This window comes from Conger conger, chromosome 7 (genome assembly GCF_963514075.1).
Source record: "Conger conger chromosome 7, fConCon1.1, whole genome shotgun sequence".
NCBI classification, from domain to species: domain Eukaryota; kingdom Metazoa; phylum Chordata; class Actinopteri; order Anguilliformes; family Congridae; genus Conger; species Conger conger.
This window is the reverse complement of record NC_083766.1, coordinates 29,991,202-30,012,286: the sequence shown is the minus strand read 5'-3', so window position 1 is coordinate 30,012,286 and position 21,085 is coordinate 29,991,202. Positions and strand designations below refer to the sequence as shown.

General features: G+C 41.5%; 1 protein-coding gene across 1 annotated transcript; it reads right to left on the bottom strand.

Moving 5' to 3' along the window:
* Window positions 1-523: 523 nt before the first annotated feature.
* Window positions 524-17,842, bottom strand: LOC133134094 (carotenoid-cleaving dioxygenase, mitochondrial-like). The gene is made up of 13 exons (XM_061250509.1): window positions 17,800-17,842; window positions 15,644-15,679; window positions 15,236-15,431; window positions 14,261-14,472; window positions 13,472-13,587; window positions 11,855-11,957; window positions 9,206-9,334; window positions 8,499-8,659; window positions 7,621-7,788; window positions 6,916-7,053; window positions 3,577-3,759; window positions 2,898-3,008; window positions 524-1,678 (listed from the first exon to the last, which is right to left on the bottom strand). The coding sequence occupies exons 1-13, from the start codon at window positions 17,825-17,827 to the stop codon at window positions 1,562-1,564; spliced, it is 1,698 nt and encodes a 565-aa protein (XP_061106493.1). The 5' UTR covers window positions 17,828-17,842; the 3' UTR covers window positions 524-1,561.
* Between the last annotated feature and the right edge of the window lie 3,243 nt (window positions 17,843-21,085).

The following is a 21,085-nucleotide window of genomic DNA, read 5'->3' as shown; positions in this document are numbered from 1 at the left end:
AAAAACTGTCATTATAACAACAAAATTATAGGTACAAAGTGGGGGGAAAAAATCCTGAACTGCAGTGAAAGACACTGGACACCCCACCTCTCTGAAGGAGTACTTGCCTGCCATTCCATTGACCACCTCTAGATCCTCTTCCTCCTCCTCTCACTGCTGGATCTCTATCTAACATGGATCATCTGATTGCTGCATGTTGTTGAAGGTGGATACACATCCTTAGACCTGCTCTTAATACTATGTAAAATCTATCATCAGTCATTTGACCTCCAGCTCAAACGTGCATGTCAAAAATGTTGAAAACCCCTGTGACAAAAGATGGTGATGAAATCTTACATAAAAGACTGTAATTGGAGTCAATTTATTTATCCTAAAACATTCATGATCGAAACATGGAATGTTGTTACAAGTAATCTGTTTTCATAAATCTATGCTTTTTTGAAGTAATGTTCCAGTTACTTATCATTTTGAGTAGTTGGATACATTGGTAGTTAAATGCATTGAAATGAATGAAAAGAAAGTATTTTCAAATGTAATATGTGTATTTTATTTTGAAATGCTAATACTTTGAACATTTTGAATTTTGATTATCCATTTTCAGTTTTGGGTCTACAGTTAAAAAATGACCTCAAGGGAACAAACACCCAGCAGACATTAGAAATGCCCAAACTCTAACCACTTTTAAAACATTCATGTTCTGTGCTATATATACTTAAATCTTTGCTGTTTTACCTGTTCTTTTCACTTTAACTTGTTTTTAATTCTAATTTACTTTAATAACACTTTTATGGAACGTCCTTCTATGAATTATGGAAAGTGCTTGGAGTTGCCTTAAGTTTATTTGTATAGCATATTTCATACATGACTTGACTATTCAGGCCATGAAACCAGCCTTATTTCTGTGATGGTACTACCCCTAGCAGTAGAGTACCATCGGAGATTGATACTGACCATTCCTATAGCTGAAGCTGACTGCCTTTCTGCAGGGTGTGGATGAAACTCACACGTACTGTAAGCCATGACAACCTATTTTAGTACCCAGCTGAAAAAAGAATGCAGTATACGTTTTAATAAACTAATTTTAAAACTATTATAGTGAAATAAAGATTAATATATATATATATATATATATATATATATATATATATATATATATATATATATATATATATATATATATATATATATATATGTATGATATAATATGATTAACATTTAACATTTAAAGTGATAAAAGGGTTACATTCAAAATAATATGAATGTATCAGGAGACTGTACTCCAATAAGGCACATTGAAAATACTAAAAATCTGACCTATTTTATTTATATTTTGAAAGGCACCTGTATAATGTCTTTTGGCAGTTCTAAATTGAACAGCTCTGCTGGTATGGTGGAGCCTAGCTCTGGCATGTAGTGGTTCATCCCTCTCCTCCTGTTCCTCTGCCCTTCCTCCTGTTCCTCTGCCCTTCCTCCTTTCCTTCAGTTTGGTTAGTGTGGAGAATTATTCCAGAGGAAAAGTGGTTATTAAAATGGGACTAGCTGTGCTGTGAAAGTAAGGGCACTAGTTGTTGCTGTTGAACACGCCGTGGAAACCGTAAGGCATGTTTACAGGAACCTCGGCTCTGCCAAGCTCTTTAAACGTTCTGGCATCCAGGACCAAAAGGAAAGTGCTGTTTTCCTGGATAAAATGAGAGCACGTGATTAGGGAAGCAAGAATCCTTAGACTAAAGCCTTTTTACATTTCCGACAGTTCATCACAGGCATTTAGCAGGGGCTCTTAGCTTTGCATATCAGGTGAATATTTACGGAAGCAATTCAGGTTATGTACATTTCTGAAAAGGTGCAAAGGCAGCAACCTTTGGCTTACAGGCCCAGTTCTAACAGCTATCCCCTGATGATTCTTCTTAAACAATCACCTCTTCCACTCTCAAATCACAGTCAATCCCTCATTTATCCATCCATCTTTGAGAATGTCATTTAACATTTTATTTCCATTCTCACCATGTCTATTCCAATAATTCATGCTTAAATAACCATCAGCATTGCCTCCACATAAATAAAAAAATGGGGATAAATGTGGAGTTATTCAATATAAATAATGTATACAATGGAATCCATTGTATCCATTTCTTTGCCACGGCCATATTGTTTTACACCATTTAAACTGGGAAAGAATTAAGTTCAAAGACAGCAATGAGTGGTTGCAAGTGTACAGAGCGATTAGTTGGTGCTAACTAGATACGCTGCCCAAGCCCATTGAATTAGGAGACCATTAAATATAAATTTAAGAATAGCTTAAAGCAAACCAAACTTGCAATCATGAATAATCATAGGACCATCATCTCATCTCTAAAATAAAAAAGGTGAATGTAGAACATCTACAACCATACAAGTACAGTTTCATGGTGACACTTGTATAGTAGTTAGGACAAGTCACAATTTTATATTATCGTCATACTGTAATTATAACAGCTACATAAGAAATATTCCCATTGTTGTGAATGATTAATAATCATTGTAATGGCGATTGTGTTCATGAGGACTGTCTGACCTTGGTGGGAGTGAGGACCACAGACAGTATGACTCCATCTTCCTCTGTGTATTATTAATAATCATGGTAATTAGGAGTGAGTGTCTGACCTTGGTGGGAGTGAGGACCACAGACAGAATGACTCCATCTTCCTGTGTATTATTAATAATCATGGCGATTAGGAGTGTCTGACCTTGGTGGGAGTTAGGACCACAGACAGAATGACTCCATCTTCCTCTGTGTATTATTAATAATCATGGTAATTAGGAGTGAGTGTCTGACCTTGGTGGGAGTGAGGACCACAGACAGAATGACTCCATCTTCCTCTGTGTATTATTAATAATCATGGCGTTTAGGAGTGTCTGACCTTGGTGGGAGTGAGGACCACAGACAGAATGACTCCATCATCTTCCTCTGTGGCGTTGGGCGATGGAACAAAGACCGGCTCAGAAGGGAAAAGCCCGGGGTGATGCCACACCTGAAGTCACAGAACAAACTGTTGTTAACATCAAATCCTGCACATACCCATCAGCACCTTCACGCAAATGGGACATACTGCAATATGTGGCATGTGTGGACTCACTGAGCACTTTATTAGGCATTTATTAGACTAATTATTATTCTTTTGACTGGTGTAGACTATTTATCGACTTAAAGTTATGATGTGTTGTGTGTTCAGAGATGCTCTTCGTTGTGTGGTCATTTGCGTTACTGTCACCGTCCAGTCAGCTTTGACCAGTCTGGCCATTCTCCTCTGACTTCACTCATTAACAAGGCATATCTGTCTGCAGAACTGCTGCTCACTGGATTATTTTTTATTTCTTTTTTTTGCACCATTCTTTGTATACATATAGCAGGCATATTTACTTCACTTTACAGTCTGATGTGTCACCACTTGTGTCCCAGAATCAAAAAGTGTTACATGAAAGGATGAAAAGTTTCTTTACAGAGTTAATGGGCGTCTTCTGAAGTCACAAAAATCACAAAGTAAAGTTACATTTAAAAAAATAATAAAATGGAAAAAACACTTTAAACTGAGATGTGACCTTCAGTCGTTTCCCCTGGAGGTCCATCTTGAGGAGAGAATCCCCCAGGAGGTGTCTGAACCCACAGCCGTAGAAGTAGCGGTATGGTCCGGCGTTGAATTTTGCATAGTTAATCCGTGGGAATTCCAGGCCCCCATACTCATGGAGGTCTTCAGAATAGAGATTTTCATGGGTACAGAACACCTGCAGAGAGCAGGTGACCAAGACATGTCTCAAACAGACCATTAAAACATGACTATCCAGAACATTTAGGTTTGTAGCACTGGTGTTCTAAGAATTGGTAGATTATATATTTACATAAACAAGTTGGTGTACAAATGCAAAAACTGTCACATAAGAAAGGACAGTCTGTACTTTAAAGTTACTGTAAAGTTGCTGGAACATAGAAATATAATTAATGAATTAAAAGTAATGTAAATAACTATAACACACATTTCAAGTCAGACATAAAGTCTGTATTGAAAGCAATGTCAGGATTGTATGGGCGTGGTCGGGACTGCCTCATCACCCCACCTCCCTCCTCCATTCCTTCCAAAATGTAACACCCCCCCAAGTAAATTGCATTGGAGAAGGAGGGAGACTGGGAGAGGGACCAGGTCGGTAGTGGGATTAAGAGCTGAAAAATAGCCCCCCTATCGGGATTGGAAACCTGCACATTGTTGTGAGGCAGCACTGTTATCCACTGCCATAGGGCCATTCTGTACAAAATGAACCAGAGGTGGGGGGGTGGGGGTTGACCACTCCAATTTTGCTCAAACTTTGTGTAAATGTTTTTTTATACATTCAATAGAGAACATGCAAGACATTAGCCTCATTGGATTTGTCATTCTAAAGATGTTGGCTCTTAAATAAAGGGGGGTGGCACCCAGAAAGTTCCACACTTTCGAGAGGAAATTTGGCTTTCTGCGGAATTTATAGTGCAATAGGTTTGGTATTAAAGCAGGGAAATGCCTAAAAACGTGTACTTCTTTCAGATCAACTCTGATTTTCATAATTCATAGGTTTCAATATTTGATGGCTTATTACATAAACACCACTTGGTGTATGACTTCCAAACTTCTAAGGCTATTAGATACAGCCACAAGGAAAAAAGATATATAAAATTAATAAAAATTATGCAATGCCAAATTTGGTTCCGGCCAGAATATGACCAAAAAGCATATTCAACAAAGTAGTTTGGTGGAAAATTTCCAATCAAAATGTAACTGGATGTAATTAAAACGGTATAATAGACCTGCTTTTAAATTTTGTAGTACATGTTTTCAGGTTTTTCCATGCTTTAATGCCAAAGATATGACACTTCAAAATCAAACTGCAATTTCCACTTGCAAGTGACTTTGTGGGTGCCACCCCCGCCTGTTTTAAGAGTATAAAGGCACCTGTATACCTATAAAGTATTTACACAGTTTGAGCCAAATTGGAGGGGGTCACCCCCCACACCTCAGGGTGATTTTTCACAAAATGACCCACAGCTATGGAAGGAGATATACAATGAGACTGGATGTCATCAAGGATCCTGACCCAATAGTAAATACCCTAATTCAAGTGACTTGCAGCCATTCACAGATTTTCATTTACAGTCACTAAAGTTGTCTTCATTTCAATTTCCTGTGCTGGATCCAAAACAACAAAAAACTGCCCAAATGGATTGTACCAGATATAAAAACAATATTTTAACTTCTTGGAGTTGGAGAAAGACCTTTCATATAAAGGCTTTGTCATGCAGTCCACCGGCACCTGATCGACCAGTGGGGGGCGCTGGAAAGCGATGAAACACAGACCCCTAACTAACTGAATCCTGATGTACCCTGGGCGACAATCATGAATTGCATTGACCTACCAGCCAGTTAGCATTGGCACAGTTTGGATCTGATCCGAGAACTCATCCATGCGTCTCAACTGAATGAGCCCCCAAAATTATACTCTTGAATACCAATATATTCAGTGAAAAAAGTAACACGTAATTTTCTTTCCCAAAACAATTAATGTCAAAAGCTTTCAAACCCCCGTTTTCAATACTTTGGACAACCTTGCAACAACAGCACAACTGAGGGGACTTATGTACATTACATTTTACATTTTAGTCATTTGGCAGACGCTTTTAATCCAAAGCGACTTACAAGTGCATAGGTTCTACCATAAGTCAGAGCATCACATCCAGAAACTAGCAAAATACACAGGAAATGCTGTTCTAAACATAGTTGTCATCAGAAGTGCTTTTTTTTTGGGGGGGGGGGGGGGGGGGGGGGGGTAGACAAGGATAGGGATATCAGAAAGGAGGGGCAGGGGAAATCAGGAGGGAGGACTAAGGTAGAGTTTGAAAAGGTGGGTTTTGAGTCTGCGTCGAAATAGGGGGAGGGATTCTGCTGTTCTGACAGTGGTAGGCAAGTCATTCCACCACTGAGGAACCAGAACGGAAAACAGGCGTGAACGTGCAGCTCGACCGCCAGGTGCAGGTAGAGAGGGAACCGTAAGGCGACCAGAGCTGGCAGACCGGAGTGGTCTAGCTGGGGAGTAGGGAGTGATCAGGGATTGTATGTAAGGTGGGGCAGTCCCCTTAGCAGCCTGAAATGCCAACACTAGGGCCTTGAAACGTATGCGTGCGGCAATAGGAAGCCAGTGGAGGCCAATGAGAAGCGGGGTGACATGAGCCGACCTGGGCTGACTGGTGATCAGGCGGGCTGCAGCATTCTGGACCAGCTGGAGGGGCTTGATGGCACACGCTGGGAGACCGGCTAGGAGGGAGTTGCAGTAATCCAGGCGGGAAATGACGAGTGCCTGGACTAGGAGCTGGGTGGCTTTCTCAGTCAGGAGATGACGGATACGGCGTATATTATACAGAAAGAACCTGCAGGTTCTGGCAGTGGAGGATACTTGCGGAGCCAGGGTGAGGCAGTTATCAAGAGTCACCCCAAGATTCTTCACCGTACGGGAGGAGGAAACTACAAAGTCCTCAACAGTCAATGAGAGGTCGATTGACGGAGAGGACTTAGCAGGGATGTAGAGAAGCTCAGTTTCGGCAAGGTTGAGCTTCAGGTGATGGGAAGTCATCCACGCAGAGATATCAGCCAAGCAGGCAGAGATCCGTGTGGTGATTTCGGTGTCGGGGGGGAAGGAAATGAAGAGTTGGGTGTCAACAGCGTAGGAATGATAAGAAAAGCCGTGGGAAGAGATAACAGAACCAAGAGACATGGTGTATAGCGAGAAGAGGAGAGGCCCAGAGTTGTATGAGAACAGTGATCAATATTGGAGGGGGCATCAAAAAATAACTTATCCATAGGAACAGATACCAAAGATACAAAACACAGATACACATGACGAAAAGGACTGGTACAATACCTTGTCCTTGGAAACCTTGACAGCAGTGGCCAGGCTGGAGGGAATGGTGTTCAGATTCTGATGAATTGGCGTATCGTCGTCCACATTGAGAGGAAAGACGAATCGGCGAGGGAAGGCTTTGGGCACGGACTCGTACAGCTGATATGGAAAAAAAGATGAAATGCACACACATTTTAACACATGCATTTCTACTTTATTTTGTCCAGGGCCTCTCCATATTTGTGCAGATGCTGGATTGAGTAATTCAGGGGTGGCTGCTGAGCTGAAAATTGAGGAAGCAGTGAAGTGCCCTTTATACTCATAACAAATCTGGTTTTCTATCAATAATTTACCATGACTTGCAATAGAGATGAATACCAGATACCAATGATTTTGAAATGCAGGTTGTGTTAGCCTTTACTGCGAGTTGTGCTGAAAGATAATGTGGCAGTTTTTGTGAGGCACAAAAAAAGATTCACCACTCTGAAGTGTTTACAATTTAATTTAATTTATTCTCCCTAAAAGTATGTGAAGAATCTGTGTTTACCTGCCAATTGATTATTCAGACCATTGGCACACGTGAAAAAAAAGGAAAATGGCTGCAAACAGGTCAAGACCAATAATCAATTTTAGGGGATATTTTCTGCCACGTGGTTTCAGCTCAGCAGCTGCAGCTTAAGAAGTTGTGTTTGCATGTCTATGTGGTTTTGCCTTTTTCTGCGTTACCTGGTCCAAGGCCTGTCCGGATTTTCGCAGGTTCTGAATGAGGAAATCATTGATGGCCCCCCCATCATCACTGCCGCACAGGTCCAGCAGCAGGAAACCATCCTCCTCGAAGGCGTTGATCTGATGGAAGTTGGCCATTGCCTTGGCGTGGTACTTCACAGAGAATGGCTGAGATGCAGAGGGAGAGATTCAGTCACACCTTACACACTGTACCCTGATAATTAGAGGTCAGCAGCCCTGGCCCTGGAGGGCCACAGGGTCTCCAGTTTAATTTCCCCCTGAAAAAACAGCAACCATTTTAGATCCAAGAATCTACGTGGAGGTGAGATCTGTGTGGACAACTGCTTTAACTTAAGTACCGAGAACCAGCAGGCCCTGCATCCCTCCGTGAGCCGTGCTCATCATCCCTGATAACAAAATAATGTGGCTGATCACTTCTTCTTCTGTGTAATGGGATGCAAAATTTGAATGACTGGACAGAGCCAATGAGACCTACGCAAAGGTTAAAGGAGGGTCAGCCAACCCTGGTCCTGGAGAGCCACAGGGTTTACTGGTTTTTGTTGATTCGATTTTATTATAGCACTAATTAAGCCATGTCACCACATTTTGTGCAGAAAATAGTTATGCACTATAACCTAAAGGTCAAAAGTTTTGCATTTTATTTGGAGACCAGCCCACATCCGTAATGCGGAAGTAGGTTTTCACCTATTTCTAAGCTAGTCAAAGCCCAGTCTCTGACATCTTCTTGAGTGGTGGGTATTCAAACCAATCTGATATGACTGCATAAATTATCCTGCAAGGGTCTGCAAAACTCAGGCCATGCCAATGTATCTCCAGAACCCCAGGCTGTAAACTCCTGGTGAGCCCCCAGCTCAAACCTTCCCAGTGTGCTTGCTGATCAGGTGGAACACAGTATCCAAACTGGGGTCCCAGTAGATGCCATCATTAATGGGCTTCCCACGCAGTTTGGAGGTGACTATCTTCAACAGGTCCATCTTCATGGGCTGTTCTATGAACACCACGTAATTCTGTGACATTGCTGAAACAGAAACAGCCAGATGATACCTCCATTCATACATTGTCGTGAAAAACCATTTATGGTTTTCCTCTAAAATTGCATTTTGTCACACTGAATGGTTTCAGATCAAATATCAACTATATGAAATATCAAACACCCATATCACCCCAGTGAAAAAGTAATAGCCCCATTAAACTTAACTGATTGCACCACCTTTAGCAGCAATAACTGCAACCAAATAATTCCTATAATTTGAGATCAGCCTTTCACATTGCTGTGGAGGAATTCTAGCCAACTCTTCTTGGCAGAACAGCTTTAATTCAGACAAATTGGTAGGTTTTTGAGCATGAACTGCCCATAGCAGGTCCTGCCACAGCATTTCTATTGGGTTAAAGACTACTACAAAGCAGATGTGGACTTGCTTTTGTGTTTTGCATCATTGTCTTGCTGCATAACCCAATTACACTTCAAGTTCACTATATTTATGACCGGACACTCTCCTTAAGAATTTTCCAGTAGAGAGCAGACATCAGGAACAGGAGACAGGAGTGGCAGCAGAAGACTCACCAAAGCTGTGGTAGTAAGAAGGTCTGCCTCTGTCCGCTGAAGGGATAGTACACAGCACTTCAGCACCCTCTAGAGTCTCGGAAGGTCCCGCCTTCTCAGCAGGCACACGGATGATGTTGTAGAAGGCCCCTGAGAATCACAGCACACAACCATCAAACGTGAGCAGTAACTCAAGGCACTGACAATTCTGGGTCTCCTGGGTTAGTGTAACTGCAGCTGCTGTTGTAAAAGAGGCTGGTACCATTCAAAATAAATTAACAGTGTGGTATGGGTTTGGTCTCTGTCACTGCCCATTTTTTCCTCCCCTTTAAAAAACCTCTGATTTCCAGGCTTTTGGTAACCCATTACTGACCATACAGCACTGGCTGGAAACCCCACTGTATCCCAACCTCTCCCTTGCCTCCACAGCAAGCCATTAAGCCATGTGGTCACTGTGCAATTGAGATTCATCAGGGAATGTCCTGTGCTACAGGCATGTCAAAAAGTTTATTTCAGGCAGAATGTTTTATGGAAGATCTTTCAAATGATTGATGAAACTCACTGTACATTAGATTGTCATCGTTCAAATTAATGTTTGTTAAAATTAATGTAAAAAAAAGGCAGTAATGATCATTAGATGATTGAGGTTTCCACAATCAATTCTTGGGGTAACATTGGGGTAATATTTCAATCAGGTCTCCATTTGAATCAACACAAAAACTAAGACATCTAAAAATCCAGGAAAGGCAGAAATGGCAAGGCTACTTCAATTCACTTCATACTTGTTTGAAGTGCATATAAGTCTCTTTAGTCTCTGCAGTGTGTCCTGCACTGGAGCTTATTGGCAGCTTTTCAGCATGTTGAATCAGCGGCGGAGGCAGAGAGAGGCCTCTGATTCGGATGGATTCAGACTACATTGTATGGGGTTATTATAGTATGCATTAAGCATCAGCAAAATTAGAGAAAGCAAATGCATTGCAATACTGACTTATATCGATCTAAACATGTCAATATATTCCCATGTAAGGAGTTCAACTTATTACCAACTTATCTCTCTCCTAGCCGGTCTCCCAGCGTGTGCCATCAAGCCCCTCCAGCTGGTCCAGAATGCTGCAGCCCGCCTGATCACCAATCAGCCCAGGTCGGCTCATGTCACCCCGCTTCTCATTGGCCTCCACTGGCTTCCCATTGCCGCACGCATCCGTTTCAAGGCCCTAGTGTTGGCATTTCAGGCTGCTAAGGGGACTGCCCCACCTTACATACAATCCCTGATCACTCCCTACTCCCCAGCTAGACCACTCCGGTCTGCCAGCTCTGGTCGCCTTACGGTTCCCTCTCTACGTGCACCTGGCGGTCGAGCTGCACGTTCACGCCTGTTTTCCGTTCTGGTTCCTCAGTGGTGGAATGACCTGCCTACCACTGTCAGAACAGCAGAATCCCTCCCCCTATTTCGACGCAGACTCAAAACCCACCTTTTCAAACTCTACCGTAGTCCTCCCTCCTGACTTCCCCTGCCCCTCCTTTCTGATATCCCTATCCTTGTCTAACCCCCCCCCCCAAAAAAAAAAAAAAAAAAAAAAAAAAACCTTCTGATGACAACTATGTTTAGAACAGCATTTCCTGTGTATTTTGCTAGTTTCTGGATGTGATGCTCTGACTTATGGTACAACCTATGCACTTGTAAGTCGCTTTGGATTAAAAGCGTCTGCCAAATGACTAAAATGTAAAATGTAAAATGTACCAGACTCTGAGCTATTGGGTCGACATCATTTATCATCAATAAATGTTTAGTCTGGATAACACCGTCCCAGGTTGTGGGGTTTGCATTTTGCCATTTTTCAGCTCCTTATCACTCTTCCCAGTTTTCCCTCCTACTCCAATACAATTCACTTGTGGGTGGCACATTTTGGGAGGAGTGGAGAAGGGGGTTGGGGTAGTGAGGCAGTCCAGACCACACTCATACAATCCTGATGTTGTTCACAATAGAGATTTCACGTCCAACCCATTATTTACATAATTGTGAATAGATATGTGGTGGATGTGTAGTGGATACACCCCTCTGTAATTATATATGGTCATTTCAACAATTGCCAGCCCATTTACAGTCACTTTAAGCCCTCATCACTGGCCCTGGCTCCAGTCAGGGAGAACGGCCAGGTTAATGAGGACCAGCAGATCTCACATTATCGTACTTTTGGCTCATCGTTGCGATTCACTTCACAGTTGGGTTGGAACCACATTACATTGCTCACCCATACAGAATCAATCATCCATTCAGGTCATCTGAGAAGGCCATGCTGGCTACTGCACATGCACTTGTTTAAAAAGTGGGTCAACTGAGGCACAGGAACCCAAAACAATTATTGTTGATTTCCACAAATAAACTAATCTGATAATGTGTAGCTATTCCATCCACCCACATGACATACTGTAATTTCATTTCTCACAATTAAATTTAGCGGTGTTTAGAGGTTGATAAATTGCAGCACTGCATTGCATATCAACCCATGGACATGCTTAACTTCAGCAAATAGATTTTTCCAGGAAACCCCTCCAAATATCAAAGATAAGTACTTTGCGAGGCCTAGGGCCTTGAATCGGATGCGTGCGGCAATAGGAAGCCAGTGAAGGCCAGTGAGGAGTGGGACAATGCAGGAATGTCACACTGACCTCTAGCGGTGTAGGAATTGCCCATGTTGTATGTCGTTCCATCAGGGTCATACTGGGGATGGGCTGTGGCTGCATTCACAGCGATGAACTTGCTCCAGTCCACCTTCAGAAAGGAAAGATGGGGTTAAATATCAAATGCTACTAAAAAGGCATGTTAAAGATGTCAAACCATCATTACTTATTAAAAGAACCAAAGAGCAGAAACCTCTATGAAACCATTTCATCAGTTGAGACTAAATTTTATTCCACTGACAGTAATAAGGATATACTGCCTTTATGATCATGTTTACTGCCAACAAAGAGGACATTAAAACTGATCTGTGTAACAGTTTAGCAGTTGCCAATTAGAAGTCAGCTGCCCAGCCCTCGTTTAAAAGATAACATACTGTATAAAATACACACCTTTCCTGCGTATAATTTTGAAGAAAGTAAATACCTAATAAAGTGCTCACTGCATGTATTCATTACACTTATCATTTATAATTATTGGTCTTCTGCTGCTGTAGCCTATCCATTTAGAGGTTTGATGTGTTTTGCTCTTCTGCAAACCACAGTTGTAATGCGTTATTATTTGCATTACTGTCAACTTCCTGTCAGCTTTGACCAGTCTGGCCCTTCTCCTCTGATCTCTCTTATTAACAACGTGTTTTTGCCTGCAAAACTGCTGCACACCAGACACTTTTTTTTCCCCGCACCATTCTCTGCAAACACTAGAGACTGTTGAGCATGAAAACTTGAAGCACGTGACCTCTGACACTTTGTTCCCACAGGTTTCCTTATCACTTTCTTCCTAAATTCAAAATGACACAAAGACCCTATGCTGTCACTTTTTTCACTTGGGAATGTTTAAGCTTAAGATTACAAAATCGACACTCTGTGACCTAGACCTGTACACCAGCTTGTTAATGTTAATATTTAATCAGCCAATCATGTGGCTGAAACTAAATGCATAAAAGCATCCGGATCTGGTTATTAGGTTCAGCTGTTGCTCAGACCAAATGTCATGAGGAAGTGGGGAAGAAATGTGATCGAAGTAGCTTTGTCCGAGGAATGATTGTTGGTGCCAGACAGGGTAGTTGAGTATATCAGAAACTTCTGATCTCCTGAGATTTTCATGCTCAACAGTCTCTAGTGTTTGCAGAGAATGGTGCGGGAAAAAAAAAAAAAAAAAAAAAAAGTTCACAGAAAAATTCCAACTGGGAGCAGGGCATCATTTTGCCCGTGTACACTATTAAACTGAAAGCTTGAAAACTACCAGACCTGGAAATGGAAGATTATATAATATACGGTGGAAACTTCTTTTTTTTCTTTTTTTTAAATAAATAAAACTTATGAGTGCCCATGAAATGAATTACCTACACAATTAATCAGTTTGAGATGCTCTTGTCATATTGGCATAGAAAACAATGAGAGGGAAAATAAATAAAATAAATAAAAATAAAAATAACAGTCTTCCTCACATTGCTTATTTAAGGGGGATCTGTTACAACATGGGATAGTTCCACTGGTTATATGGGGTAGTGTAAATATTGCATGAGCTAGCACAAAGCCAGTTTGGCCAGGAAAAGAATTCCCCTTTCATCCATAGTCCCTGTCAGCATGAAGGTTGTACACTACCTTTCCCTTTGACTCCAGGGACTCAGGGTCTACTCTGTGCATGAAGTTGGTCTCTGTGCTGACATAATAGTCTCCCCTGTACTTCACAAAGTTGACGCTGGCATTGTCTGTGGGCTCTGCAGATGACCGGGGAGAAATGGTTATGAAAGGGGGTGGGACCACTTTTGGTTAACACATACTCCAAAACAAAACGATAAATGTTTCCCACTACATTTTGGTAGGTAAGCTGAACAGCTATGGAAGCCCATATAGGCAGAATGCATGCAGACACACAAAAGCACTCTTCCCTGCAAAACTGCAGAACTTATGTTTTGCAGGACTGGACTTCCAGCCAACTCGCTCCCACCACAGATGATGTTCCAAGAGTTCAAGTACACATGAAATTTATAACATGCGTTTAACTTAAGTGTTAGAAGTAGACCACCACTACCAATTGCTGTAAAATTATGCCTTAAGCATGCAATGCTTCCAATAAGGAAACTGTAACAAGTTGAGAAGGTTGCTTAGATAATCTTCAATAGAATGTGAGAGCATATTATCATTATTATACATTATCAAGCATGACCTCAAAGTTACTGAGATAAGGTGAAGGGTGGGCCAGAAAGTAATTGATCAAGGGTGGGAGAGTCATATTTGGCTAAGCTGCTTCTAATGGCAAGACGATGTTGGTAAATGGTCAGAATACATAATGAAATAATCACTATACAATACCCTGAGCTGCTTTTGTTCCCATGAATTTGACCAAAGAGACAAGAGTTTCACTCCACCTTGAATAGCATCGAGACTCACTTGGCATTTCGAAGAAGGACATAAAACGCTGGAAAAAGTTCTTGCAGGGGTCTGGCACAGCAAGGGTCCCAAACTCTGACACCATGATACGGTTGTTCTCGCTGTTGGCCTTGTAACTGTCGCTACGCAGGAAATGGCTCTTATAGGTCACCTGGCCACCTTCCATCTTGAACTGGTGAAGAAGGGCCATTCCATCAAACCAGTGGTTGAAGCTGGAGGAAGCAGAAATGTCAGTCAGTGTCGGCACTCAAAACAAAATGCATTTATACAATGAGTTTCACAAAACGTTTGCCGACTCATGAGTCCAGGGCAGGGAAGAGCTCCCTAGGAGGACGAATGGGAAGAAACCTTGAGAAAAACTAGATTCAAAAGAAGGCCCAGGCTGGCTCAGAATGGGTTCATCGTGACCAACACTGGGTAATTAAGAGAAACAAGTAAAGATGAGTATCGTGTTGAGTCTGAGGACAATCAAGAGGGAAAAAATAATTAACCAGATTATAAAAGCCACACACACAAATGTCTTATAATACGTTACCACAACACCAAGATAGGAGAGCCAAAATACCCACACCCATGATATTCCCATGAAACATCTGAAAATGGTTTCAAAATGTACTGAACGGTTTAAAAGAGAACAACCCATTCAATTGGCAGAACATTATAAATGTAATGGAACATTCTGTCCATTACATAAGCCCTCTGAGAATCTGATAGGAGCTCAGCACTCGATAAAATGCCACTGCCTTCTAGACTGGGAGGTCATGCACCTTTGCCTCTGCTTTTTCTCTCTCGGTGGGAAGTGAATACTGTGCAGTAAATCACTGGCCTGTTGTTTGTACAAACATTACATGGTCCAGCCCATGGATCAACACTGGAGACACAAAAACCCAACATGTAGAGGCAGCTGATTTTAAACAGGCCTAATAGCCCTTGCAGTATGAGGGAGGATGGGCACGCGATGGCCGCTCTGCTCACCTCTGGTTGCCGAACTCAAACTTGCCCGGCCCGTTCCGCAGGAGGCTGCCACTGATCCAGGCTGGGATGTTCCCGTGGACGGTGGTTTTAATGGGGTCAGGCGTCTCCTCCACTGTCCGCACCAGAGAGGCGATACACGGCAGGCCCAACACATGTTTGCTCTGCTGCTCCTCCGCAGAACTCGCTGTTACTCCTGCTGAGAGAGATACCACAGGGGGGTGGGGGGGTGGGGGGGAAGGGAAAGAAAGAAAAATACATGGAGGGAAAGGAGAGAGGAGTTGTGCTCTGTATCTCAAGTGTGTTAAACATACAACAAAAATAAATTAAACAGGCTATTCAAATGTGAACATTTAAAAGGTACTAGTTAAAGGGTGAGGAAGGGATAAAAGTAAATAAAGAAAAGGCAACCTAGCAGCAGGGTCAAATATCCAAAATAAAAAAGGACTGCATGAAGAGGGCAGAATAGAAGATAAAAAGAAAAGGATAGAGGAAGAAATGGAAAAAAAAGAAGCAATAAATGACAATAAGCAAAATAGCAAGCCAACACAATCAGGGCAATACCATCGCCATCCATTTCTTACCCCTAAAATCTAAAAATTCCCAAAAACACATGAAATCATCTCTCATGGCCAAATTCAACTATGTGGACTGAAAAACAGTCGTACATTCAATTTATTCATTTCAAATAATAGGTGAACACTTGGAACAGAGTAACCTATGAAAATTCAGACTGACAAAGATGCCTAACATTGGTATATTGATAATGATTTTGGTATGAGGTACAGTGGGCTCCAGAATTATTGGCACCCTTGATAAAACAGGTTGTATTAAGCAAACAGATAATAATGTGTAATGTTCAAACATAGAAAAACTGTATAATTTTATTCTCATGTTTCAGTGGTTTTTATTAAGAAATCTCTTCTTTTTTTTGGGAAAACTATAGGTGCCAAATTTATTGGCACTAGTTCACTAGAGGATAAAAATGAGGCAACAAGCATGCAAAATCCCTTGGTCATCCATCAGTATTGGAAAAATTCAGATTCAGACAGATGGCACAATACTGGTAAACAAAAAAACTACCAAAAAGTTAAACAAACCACTTAAACTGTAAGTGCAATAATAAAATGGCCTGAAACATATGGCATGTTTTCAAAATTGCCAGGAAGAGGACGAAAGTTAATATTATCCCTACAGATAGTACGGAAGGCCATACAGTAAGTAACGCAAAGATCATAGTTTAAGAGAGATTGGTTCCATGTTGGGGTCACCAAGTCTCAAAAATAACCGTAGAATGGCACCTCCATATCAACAAGATCAAATGTCCGGAAATATTTAGTGAGCTGAGAATTATAAGGTTCTAACTGACATTTTTGAAAAAAATAGTTGGTGTCATGTTTATAGGCCAGAAGTTCTATACAAAAATGCTGTTTAAAAGTATGAAAAAGGCCCAATTTAAAAGTCGAATTTGCTTGGATCAAATTCACCTTGGAATCTTAGAAACTCAATATCTCAAAACGCAGAACCTTCTAAGTCTCAGCTCAAGATTCTCTCAACGGGCGTGATGAAATGATTCCAAAGACAGCCAATATCTGCGTTTGTAAATTGCTCGTTTTCCCTAATGTTTCCAAACACATTCGATTACGTTCGTGTGAAAAAAGCAAACGTCTTCTCCACACACCGCCGCTTATTCAGTAATGTTTTTAATAAGGGGGGGATAGACACGTCGAGTCTATTATAGTCGGCGCGCCCCACCTCCGAATTCAAGCGTTATGCCATACAATATTTTTTGTCGTGACCCAAATAAAACGAAAACCTGGACATCAAAACCACATGTCTACTGAAAAGCAGCAGCTTTATTGGTTACATATTGTCTACCAATGCAAATGCGTTTACAGTAGCTATCTCTGTGCGAGGTGTTACACACAGCACGGAACTGATGTATCGCAACCGAGGTCAGTAAGTCCACTCAAAGGAAAATTATTAAATTCATTTCAGAAACTGTTATACTAGAATTGCATATTCATTGACCCATTAAATGTCTGGCAAAACGTCCTTTAGCGTCACCGGAACTAATCAAAATCATACTAGTATTTGCAAGTACACACAGACCTGCCATTATAGACTACAGGCATACACAGAAACATAAATTGTCACATCGTTGTAAAAGTCAAGTTTCCGAGAACGTCAACAAGTGTTTCCAAATGAACTAGCCGACTAGTAGTTGTAAGGCCGACGTTAAATCATAACGCTCGAACACGAATACAATAGGCTTTCAAAATGACATTCATTCAGTTACCGTCAACAAAAGTCGGCATCTGGAGTTGGCGTATGCTTCTACATTAACTGAGAGTTGTTGACAGGTTTGAACATTATGGTCGCATGCATATTCTGAGATAAATAGCTACTGTCCTGAAATATGCAGTAAATGTACCTTGAAATTAAATTAACGAGAATAGACACTAAGAGCAAACTTTCAATGAACAGATCCCAGGCCTGAACGAAGATTGAAAACATTTTAACTGCGATCAAAACCTCAAAGACGTCGTTTAATATTCAGCTCTCACCTGGAAACGGCGTTCCCACTGAGGACATTGTTAAACACGCAACTTCTGTGTTTGACTAGTGGTGGGACTTTAAATATGCTTGGCCTAGTCACGTGACTCTCGGTAACATGAGAGTTCTGTGTCGCTGTCACAGAGCGTCGTAGAAAGATGGACGTAGCGCAAGCCACGGTGCGACCGAGAGAAAGGTACTTATGGCGGCATATAAGTTCCCAAAATAGCTAGAACACAAAACGTACGTTGCTTTTACTCCACTGGTGCCGGAAGAAAGCCAGTCTTTGACTGCATTATATTGTAGTCTTTGAGCGCGCACATAATCTGAAGGAGCGCGCAAAACTATTCTCCTATCATAAATACTGCTTTTGCTCGCATTTATCTTTTCTGGCAGCACACTTTCTTCTACTTTCTAACAGTGGGGCCATCATACGGGTACTTGACCCCCTACGTCATGGGGAATACGTCTATTCAATCTAACCGGACGTACTGTAAACGATAGACATATCACTCAAACCACAATAACCACATTGTTTTAACACTAATTAATTAATTCACTATTTTAAGTGTCAACTTCGATACTAAAATATGTCTTGCATGTGGATAAAGCACCCTAGGCTAATTAAATGCACCGTTAAAATTGTGTGGCTTTTGCTACCGGTGCTAAACCGTTTCGTATCCCGAATAAATGGCCACAGTTGAAACACCCGTCAGTAACAAAGTAGCTAATAGACAAAAGGAAAGATATTTGAGATGGCGGCAAGCCTAAACAAAGACCTGAAAAACATAAGCACGCGGGATGATGCGTGGAAGGTCACCTTTAAGCCTAGCAAGTGTAAGGCAATGATCCTGTCCTGAAAGAGGAATCCATCTTGCCATGCCCATCTCTTCTTTGGGAGCACTAAAATCAAACTCAGTCAGCAGATGGAAGTTCTAGGACTATGCATTGACAGAAAACTCACGTGGACCAACAATCTGTCTTAACATCTTCAAATGTGCTGAACAATGTCTTAGAGCATTGTGAAAGTTTGTCGAGGACCCGGCCCTAGGCCCTCCTGATGAGAGATTGACAGAAGATGGGTTAAGCAGGAATGCATTGTTAACCCCTCGCACACGCCAATGGGGTAGGAGTAAAAGCTCCCGTAAGAGGAAAAGTATATGGTATAAGATAAATGTACAACCGTATATGGATACTGAGGAGTCTGAAGTCAGAGGACTTAGATTCAGGGTTTTAGAGAGCAAGGCTAAAGGCCTGACTGAGGCCATGCGTAGAATGTGTTCTAGCATGACCATGGAAGGGGCTGAACATGCAGAACGGAAAATTGGGGACCCAGGGAGTTTTGCATTCAAGGAGACGATAGATGTGATAACATACTTGGTTGACACGTGTGGGCTGGCTCCTACAGGGGAGGAGCACGAGGCCTGGTTAAAAAAACAGGATGAGAAAGACAATGAAAATAATTGGGAAATCAAAGAGCAGGAGGAGATTGAAAAATGTAAAAGAGATAAGGAAAATGGCATGGACGTCAATACCGAAAGAAAATTAAGAGGCTTCACGGGCCTCCCTGAGGATAACACAAATAATTTATCGAATAGATTTAAAGGACTGACTATAGAGGAGTTGAATGATGAATTACACTCAGCTATTAGCTGGATGACCTTTGTAGACCCCTTAAGGCGCCACAAAAAGGGGCACCTGAAGAGGGTGTTGGGATGGTGGCAGGCTTTAACGTCTGGCTTGCATGAGATCAAAGTTTGGAGGAAGTCAAGGAGAGATTATGAAACTGACACAGACACCAGTGATGAATAGGTTCATTAAAAACAACATAAGGGCTAGTGTTTTTCCACTCGTATATTAAGATGGTGGAAATTCCCAAACCAGAGGGGCCCATGAAATAAAATATTGGGGACAGTTCTTTTGAGGTATGAGAAAATGACAATTGGAAAAACAGAAATAATTAATATGATCATTAAAAAACAGGTTATATAAAAGATAAATGTCTTCCCGCTTGACATAATGGGGGCATTTCTTATCAAAAAAGGTACACTTTTGTATGCAAAAAAGATATATAAGGAATAAGCTTTTAGACCTTAGAGCAGGATCCCAGAATTTGGCTTCAGAAGATATCTACGAGCTGTTGAAGAGAGAGCAACGCAAGACAGTCAAGCTGGAGTGGCGCGCTCCCTCTGCGCGCCACTCCAGGATATGGATATGGAGAGAGGAGTGACGTACGCGGTGCGGACTCAGGTGAAGAAAGAGCCACGCAGAACAACTATAACCAAGCTGGAGTGGTAATTATAATCTATATTACTTGTAGAAGTAGGAAAAGTAACATATTATAAGTTTACTTTTATATATCTTTTATTTCTCATTAGGGTACTATATAAAGTAGAAAAATGTAGAGAAGTTATCATATTTAGATAAATATAATATTATAGGAATAGTTTCTTTTTAAACGTCAAGAAGGGGGAGCTATAGGATAAGGCTAAGGCCAAAGAGGATGGATATAGGAAGGGTGTACCTTGATTTTTAAACATCGTGGTGGAAAGGTAATTTAGAAAGAGCTAAGAGGGGTATATGTAACTTGCATGTGATTAGCAAACTGCAAAAGATGATATGTACACTGTAATCTGTATAACTCTATTCTTTTGATTGATTATAATAAAGTATATCTTACTATAATCATATGTGACAAAGAGTCTTTAGAGGAAATACATTGAATACAGGACATCGATTACCAGATTTGCATCACACCCTTCACTTCGAGACTGGGCTGGAAGTTCAGTAGAACTTACCAGGGCTCCAGGACGTTCGGAGTACTTGAGTTCGTCCCCGAGACACCTCATGGTGAGGTACTGCTCGTGGGAACGTGAGGTCTGAGCTCGGCAAGGGGTCCGTGGCTCACGACAATTTTGGCGCCCAACGTGGGGCACGAGCAGCAGAGAATTGCTCACGGCCTATTGAGGCATTGTCCGAGTGGATTCCTACTCGAGGGTCTCGAGTCGATTACTGGCACTGAAGAGAAAGGTGCTGGACACCTAAGTAGTGAAACCGTAAATACTCGAACTCAAAAGGAATCGAAGTAATTTAGAATAAGTTACAATATTAGAAAACTGTATAGGACAGTAAATTCTAATAAAGTAATAGTATAAATATCAATTTATAAATAGGTGGGAAAATGGCTGTCAGTGATATGCCAGACCCACATATAGAAGTATATTTCCTAATAAAGAATAGCCCATAGTAGGGACTACTAGGGACTACAAGTCGCGCCTCCGACAGAGGGAGAGGTAT

What these genes read in the sequence shown, in the direction of transcription:
- LOC133134094 (XM_061250509.1), bottom strand. Translation starts at nt 17,827, where the DNA reads ATGTCCTCAGTGGGAACGCCGTTTCCAG. An exon ending in CCCTGGAGTCAAAGGGAAAG is followed by an intron (nt 11,958 to 13,471) that starts GTAGTGTACAAC and finishes TCCTTTCTGAAG; the next exon opens with GTGGACTGGAGCAAGTTCAT. An exon ending in CAATTCCTACACCGCTAGAG is followed by an intron (nt 9,335 to 11,854) that starts GTCAGTGTGACA and finishes TGTGATTCTCAG; the next exon opens with GGGCCTTCTACAACATCATC.